Below are 8,172 nucleotides of genomic sequence, written 5' to 3'. Positions count from 1 at the left end.
ACAATGGTTTCTGGAAATTCTCAGAAAGATAATTCATACCAATTTCTTGGTTTCCATCTTAAACTTTTGCCATACATTTATTCAGTTGGGCTGAAGAAGAAGTCTATATTTTCACATTACCCATTATGTGATTTTAGTATCTCAAGACATTATTTAAGCCAGGAGTTTATCAGAATGTTGCTTATCTTTGGAATATGACCATAGGCATACTGAAATTATGTGTGTACTTTCAACTTTACTTATAAATTTTACCCTTGACTTACAAATAAAATGATAATCTATTGCATATAAATTTTACCAAGACCCAAAAAATCCCTCCTAGAATGAAAAGCATTTCTTTATAATTCATTTTCTTAAGACTCAATCTGTCTTACAAATAGAAAAAGTATTAGTATTTTTTACATATAGGTAGTTAATCTTCTATGTTCTTCATATAAGAACCTCTTCTTCACTCTAAAAAATAAATATGAGGTTACATTGGAGTAGGAGATAAATTAAAATAATACAGCTTTGGCATCAGATGTTTCCTGTGAAATATAAAAAAATGCAAGAGGGAAAATTCCAGTGTAATCATCTCCTTTGAAAGAATGAGATGGCGTGCCACCGTGTCCTCGGAATTAGTTTAAGGTTTAGCGGAGCTCGCTCTCTCTGATTTCCATGGGGGAAACGGACATGCACAGTGGATAAACAGGAGACACTCCTTTTGTTTTAAAGCTTTCAGAAATCTTGAAAACCTTCTCTCTGTAATTTTTCAGTAATTTCCAGAAGTCAGAGCATACAGTCAATTAATTAGAGTAACCAATGCACAAGACATTTTGGCTTGGGATTTGATACAGCGAAATGACGTCAAAATTAAAAAAAAAAAAAATCTTGAGGTTTGCACATGCGCAGTGACGTGCAGCTGCTTTTTACTTTTTTTTTTTTTTTTAAGTAGGCTAGTTGCTTCTCTCCCCGCCTCTGGGATCCGGCCTGCGCCGCGGGCTCTTTGGGAGCTGGCTGCTGTGGGCCGGTGCAGGGTTCCCACACCCGACTCCCGCCAAAGAGAGCAGCCCCCTTCTACACTTCCCCAGCCCAGGGCTCCCTTTAGCGGTCCCGGGAGCAGACCGGGCGCAGCAGGCCCACCCGAGCAGCCGCCGCGACTTTTCTGGCTGCGCCAGGGCGGCGGGGCCTCGGGTCCCGGGGTTCAGGCCTCTGCTGCCGCGGGCTCCCCCCGCCCACCGCGAGTCGGCAGCACCTTCCCCGAACCGGCGAGTCGGCCGCACCGCCGAGAGGCTCGGACCGGGACCTCCGGCCGAGCCCCTGCGTGGGAGCGCGGCTGCAGTGGGAGGCCCGGTCGGGAACCAGCCCGAAGGGACAGAGGCCTTTTATCTTACAGCCGCCCCGCCGCGCCTTCCGAACGTGCCCCCAGCGCTGGCTGAGAGCTGGAGAGTCGGGCCCCCACCCCCTCACAGCGGCCGCCGCGCCGGGCTTGGCCCCCGAAGGCCCCACGGGAGCGAAGCCCCAGCCAGGCCTGCAAGGCTCTTCCGCACTCGGGGCCGCGGGCCGCGCGCCTCCGCCCTTCCCCCAGCGCCCGAGGGGCCCCCGCCACGGTCCCGGCCCGCTCCCCAGAGCCTCCTGGCCGGCCTCTCCGCTGTCCACCGCCAGCCCCGCAGGCGGCCCCAAGCTGCCTCCCAGTTCCCCTTTAGAAACTCCAGTCTCCGCGAGGTTGCTCGTTGGAGAAACTCTGGACGAATGGAAAAAGCCGGGGAAGCGGAGAGTATCACATTTTCCCTTTCCCCTCATCCCGACACCCCTGTTAACACTGGGCGCAGCTGCCTGCCAGCACGGTGGAACAGAGGTCACTGGGCACAGCCCACACGGGGACAGTTTGGGCAGGGCAAGCCAGGCACAGCGCAACCCTTACAGGACCAGCACCTGCGGGATGCGTGGGCTGCTTCCCCCCGCGGGCTTGGTGGACTCCAGGGGTACTTTCCTATGTGACACGGATGACCTTTGTCTCTTGTGTCGTGTGCTAATAGAAAAGTGGGACAATGAATATTTCTTTAATAAATGTTGTTGGAAAAACTAGATATCCATATACAGAAGAGTGAAGCTAGACTCCTACCTCTCGCCATCTACAAAAATCAAATCAATATGGATTAAAGACTTAAATCTAAGACTTAAAACTATGAAACTGCTAAAAGAAAATGTTTGGGGAAAGGTGGGAGAGGAATAGTACCTACGCTCTGTGACCCAAGTCTAGCAACGCAAAGATTTTAAAGGGGTCGGATGGCTGAGGGGGCATGTTGAAAGGGAGAGAAGCTGGCGGGCTTTTGTGGCCAGGCTTTTGGGGTTTTCTGTCTGGTGATGCAGGCTGGGTACAATTTGTAATTACTTAAGAGATCCTATGTAGGTAAAAAGATACCTATATGACACGGTGAACTGCAATAATTTGGTTTTTAATGCATGCCATTGCCTTAATGTTAGGGAGTATTTCAGATTTCAACATTAAAAAGATCAGTTTTTAGTATCATTCACTTTGCACTATATGGTGCCTTTTCTGGGGAAGTAGAATTATTCCTGTGTGGAATCCCCTAATCGCGGATTTCTTTGGAAGAGCAGAAGATAGGTTCAACTTCTGCATCCTCTGAATTACTGGAAAGGAAGCCACGTACAGGGATGGGGGCCAACTAAATCATTGCCATTTTAACATTCCATTGGCCTTAACACGAGAAAAGCAAAACAAAATTTTGAAGTTTAAAATGTAAAGAGTTGACATTAAAAGTTTAAAAACCCAACAATATGAAATAAGACACACACAAAGCATGCATGGAAATGTTAATCTGACCTTCCCAGATGAAAGTGTCCAACTCTCTTCCGCTCCCTAATAAACTTGAGAACACAACTGGATAATCTGCTCAGACCAAACTGTAGAATCCCGACTTTATTTCTCAAAAGAAGTGCAACATTTGAGATTTTTGCTTTCATCATTATAGATAAATTTTGGGTCTACTAACTTGATTATGGAGTATGTAATGCCTTTATTTTCAACTCAAGTATGTAAATATGGAGTTTTAGTAGTTTTAGATTTGATGTTGGCAAAATATCCTTGTGTTCTCCTAACTTAAACAATTACATGCAATTGAATATCTTTTAAAATGAGAACACATTATTGGGGGGGGAATCAACTTGGGGGAAAGGAAATTTCTTATCTGCATAAAACTAAGATAGTGTTTATTAAAAATGAGAAGGATTTTACTATTTGATGTTTTAGGTAGTCTCTCCCTTCACTTACATTACTTTTAGTACCTCATCTTTGCTCCCAAAACACTCCTGGTGCTTGGAGCAATTACAGCCTTTAAAACAGTGGCAGGCTGCAGTGTATCCTTGTTGAATGAATTAATACAGACTGGGGTAGATATATGCTTGTAGAATGAATTAATGTCTATTTCTTACTAGACTTCATGTACTAGATGAAAGGCACATTCTCTTATTAGCAGTGTTTAGCAGACATGGATATTTAATGTATGTTTGGCTTGATTCACCTCAACAACAGATTTTTAAATATGGATGTTAATACCTGATTAGTATATACATAAAGTTTTAACTTTTAAAATGCACAGCTAGGAGCAGAAGAAAAAAATACCTGGATGTTCAAATTAGCAAAGTTTCTTTTAGGCATGTATAGCAGATATTCCCATGATAATGGGATTTTCTGAATTCTCAGAGAAGATATGGAAAGGGAAATAGAACAGGATTTTAAAACTTTTATCCTATTGTCTTTTCCAGTCTCTTTTTCATAAATAAAGAAGGAATTAAGTTAAAAAATGATCTTAAAGTTACCTATTATGATTGATTAGTTTTTTACAAAAGGAGCCAAAGGTTTCCAAAAAACCTTTCAACCTTTCATGGAAACACTTTACAAGTTGTTCAGATGTTTCATTCCCAATCAAATGTATAGTGTCATGTGTCAGTTACATTATATAACCTTTAAAGTCAGGTGGTACTTTAAGAGCAGTACTTTTATTAACACTTTTTTAAAAACTGAAGTTGTCACTTTGAGTAGTTTTCTTTTTCACTGCTTGTTAATTCAGAGATGTCTGAAGTGTGTATGTGATCATGGGGAATTCATTTAACTTTATACAACAGAATGATATTTTGATTTAAAGTTAGTGAGTTGAAAAATGAGTCAAAATCTAGATTGGTTTTCTTGTTAATAAAAGTAATCTGCCATATTTTATATTTGAATTACTAGCAATTTTATTTATATGCATATTATGATCATACTGTGTTGTAGTTCTCCATTTAATTTTTAAAGACTTTTTTAAAAGAAAGCTAGAATAAAGAGTGAAGGTCTAGCTTATTATGTCCAATTTTAGATGTAAAAAGTAGGCATCATTTGTTATGTCTAATCAGAAACAATACTATTTAAGTCAAAGATTCAAAGGTAGATATATAGACATTAGAGTTTAAAATTATTTACCTACCCCTTGACCTTATGTTTTCAGAGAACTTTGTAGAAGTCCTATAAGTACACTGTGTTAAGTTTGTAGGTTTGGACCTTTTTTTCAATATTTGGCTCTTAACACTTGAAATAGAAAACAAATAATAAAGCAGTTGCTACAGGTGACAGCTATAATAGTTGAGAAGTTTGAATTTTTTGTGGAAGGAGTGAAACTAAATATGGGACCTTTTAGTTTTAAGGGGATTTTTAAAAACAATGCAACAAGAAAATAAAAATTACAACAGTTAACTCTGAAAATAAAATTCCAGCAGTTAATTTGTGACTTAATTATTTGCTCAGTGCTTTCCCCCAACATCTCTAAATGGTAATACACAATAACTTTAATTTCAAAAGACCTGTTCCCTTAGGGAAATGTAAGCTCATTATAAAATTTATGACTTACAGTTAAGTAAAAATATTGTGGATATCACTGGCTTCTAAAACAGCAAAAGGAAAAGACAGGTACTAGTTCTGGGGCATCAGGGACTTGACTAAACACAGTTCCTCTCTCTGGTTGCTGGTCCATTCTCCTAACTATTTGGAACTCCACGTCTGACTTCATCAGAGAGCTCAGGTCAGGGTAAGGTCTTAGAAATTATTATAGAGGATTCAGTCCAAATATGAGAACCAGCTGAAGTCTGCATTCTCCTTTCCATAGAAGAACTATCAAGGGGTTTCCTGCCGACATTACTCAGCAGGAGCTGGGGCTATCTACACACACCTAAAGAAATTGTAGTTCCTGGTGGAGAAACATATAAAGTTGACACCTGTCATTGGAACATTTGGTATGTAATTTTCAAGGGCAAGCTAGAAACCGATGATAGATTAAGCACTTCAATTTTGTTAAGAGACACTGGGTAAAGGGTTCAAGTTATGTGAACTAGGGAAGTCTGGTTTCCCAGGTAAAGGTTTTTATTCATTCTCTCTCTGTGTCTCTTAGAAATGACATTCAGCAACAAAATGAAGCTTAAAGTGAAGAGACAAAGACAAAATGTTTTAAAATGACGTAAATGTGAGGAAACAGCAAAATTGGTAATTAGGAGAAAGCCACAGAAGACAGGACATTTATCATATTCTTTCCTCATCTACTTTTCTGACTGAATCTGAGTGCTCATTAAATGCTTTCAATAGAGTGAAATCAAGTGTATGAACGTGGTCCTCCAGGAATCTTGAGGACAGAAATGCCAGGTACATAACAGGTGAATTAAAGAGGGGAACGCTGATTTAGGGCTGCCCTGACACTAATGTGTTTGTCAGATTACACGATGCCACGCGTGAGATTTCTCTTGGCCGTCGATGCTCAAGACAGCTCCAGGGCTGCAGTCTACTTGTCCCGCCGCACTTGGACCAGGGCCCCTCAGCTGGTGGGGCTCTCCCCGAGCCTGTCCCAGCCCACGGGCCGGGAAACCACGTCGGTCTGGGGTGGGTTTGCGAAGATCCCCGACTTCTGCAGGACGCTGGGAGCCCGCCAGGCAGGGTGGTGACGCTGGACGGGGGACGATTCCCGTGGTGGTTGGGTGACTTCGGCATCCGGGGGGAGCCCCTGCAGGCGGAGTTCCCCCGGGGGTGGCCGCCGCGGCGCAGCCTTCCCCGGCTCGGGATGCCCGGGTACCGCGGCCGTGACGTCACGCCCGGGCCTGGCGGTTGCCGCGAAACGGCCGCGTCCGGTTCCGGTCGGTTGCCCGGGCGACGCGGGTACACAGAGGAACGGATCCCGTCGGAGGCCGAGCGGTCGCCCCCTCGGCGGACTCGCTATCCCGGTGCTGACTAGCCGTGTCGCCGCGGAGCTGGTCGGGGCTGCGGAGCGGCCGCGGGCGCCATGAGTCAGCGGCAGGTGCTCCAAGGTAGGGCCCGGGCCGGCCTGGGCCCCGACGGGCGGGCGGCGGGGCCGACGGGGGCGAGCGGGAAGCTCCACCGAGTCTCTCTCTCTCTGGCAGTGTTCGAGCAGTACCAGAAGGCCCGGACCCAGTTCGTGCAGATGGTGGCGGAGCTGGCGACCAGACCCCAAAACATCGAGACGCTGCAGAATGCGGGTGAGCTCTCACCCCGAACCCGCGTCGCTCGCTGCTGCCGGCCTCACGCGTCCCTGCGGGCCTGAGACCCCCCTGCGCTCTTGTCCCTGCCTCGTCTCTCCTCTGGTGTCTCCAGCCTCTCGTTGCCCAGCGCCCCGGCCTTGCTTAGCCCCGGGTCCCCCACGCTCGCCCATGCCAGCTGAGCATTGGGGAAGCGGCGAGATGGCGACAGGAGGACGAACGGTTGTGGAAGCACCCCATCTCTTTAACTAGTCTTGGAGAGGAGGCCGAGAGAAGGTGAAGCTTCTACACCGGTGTGAGACGGGCGTAGAAGTTCGCGTTTTCATCTTTGCAGTCAGATAAATGTCAGGTTGAAAGTCAAGGCCGTATAAATTGCCTGGAAGTCATTTTACAGGAATGGGAATCTACCCTAATCAGACCCTTTGCGGTTACATGTCACCCTACTGTTGTACACTTTCTGATTCCTCACAGCAAAGGAATATTCCAGAGTAGTTTGCACGTTATTTCTGGGCTTGGGTTAGTGACAGAAGAATAATATGTTTGACTCTGCTCTAAGAGATTTAAAGTAGGTAAAGACCAGACTTTGTGAAATTCTTTTTTTTTTTTTTTCCTTTTCTTCTTTAACCCAAAATTCTTATGTGCTTTCATTCTAACCCTCAGTCCAAACGAACTCTTCATTCTTCCAAGGAAGGAAAGGGGAGTGGAAAGGGAGAGAGATCTTCAGTTTGTAGGATGTGAACTTTAAAACTAACTTAAATTAAAACACATAGTTAGAAAAGAATTGAGAACATGTTGACAGAAAGTATTTAGACATGGTATTTACTCTGGGTTTCTTTGAGGGGAATTACTGCTGTACCTGTGTGGTAATTTCTTTTGTCACTGGGATTTTGGTGTTTATTCCTCATGTATTTCTATTGGGGGCTATGTATTTAGAATGGAGAAAGTGTGTTTTATAATCATGCATAAGACTTTTTAGTTTGAAATAATTATAGGTTCATTCACATGCAGTTGTAAGGAATAATGCAGGGAGATCCTGGTTGTTGACATTGATAAAAATCTATTGATATTATTCAGGTTTCCCTACTTTTATTTGTGCTTATTTGTGTATGTATGTGTGTAATTTATGCTATATCATTTTGTCCCAGGTGTACCCACTAACCATCACCCCCACAGCCAAGATACAGAAGACTTTGATCATCACAAGGATCTTTTGTGTTGCCCTTTTACAACTACACTCACCTCTTGCTGTTCCTAACTCTGGCAACCACTAATCTGTTCTCCATTTCTAAAAGTTTGTCATTTCAAAATTGATCATCTTTTGTTCTGCAGTTTCATGTGGATTAATTTTCTTCTCTGTGTGTATATGTTCGTACCTGTACTCCTCAAAGTATCCAAAACAAAACTGGGCACACAGTATTTTATAGGTGCAAAGTGAAGTTTTTTAGAGCATATTACATTTTTGTTAAATGCAGTTACTTTTCTTCCCTCTCAGTCTTATCCAATGGCTTTTGTGAATAGGCACTTACTATTTATAGATGGTTTACTTTCTGGACAATATGTGTACAGGCAAACATTATTTTTAAAACTGGGAAAATAATTGATGTTACTTTAAAATTTAATGCTGAAATATTGAAGTTATACATAACACTTAAGATA

General features: G+C 43.7%; 1 protein-coding gene across 1 annotated transcript in view; it reads left to right on the top strand.

The window, feature by feature from the left end:
• The first annotated feature begins 6,137 nt into the window (after positions 1-6,137).
• Positions 6,138-8,172, top strand: part of SPAG6 (sperm associated antigen 6) — a 61,311-nt gene continuing 59,276 nt past the window's right edge. The window contains exons 1-2 of the mRNA XM_003786761.2: positions 6,138-6,327; positions 6,421-6,516. Of these exons, the coding sequence (XP_003786809.1) occupies positions 6,303-6,327; positions 6,421-6,516 (121 nt within the window). The 5' untranslated portion in view covers positions 6,138-6,302. The remainder of the gene's footprint in view (positions 6,328-6,420; positions 6,517-8,172) is intronic.

This window comes from Otolemur garnettii, unplaced genomic scaffold, assembly GCF_000181295.1.
Source record: "Otolemur garnettii isolate 467f Iridium unplaced genomic scaffold, OtoGar3 scaffold00019, whole genome shotgun sequence".
In the NCBI taxonomy this organism is placed as follows: Eukaryota; Metazoa; Chordata; class Mammalia; order Primates; family Galagidae; genus Otolemur; species Otolemur garnettii.
Note: the sequence above shows the minus strand (reverse complement) of the source record. Positions and strands in the feature narration are given on the sequence as shown.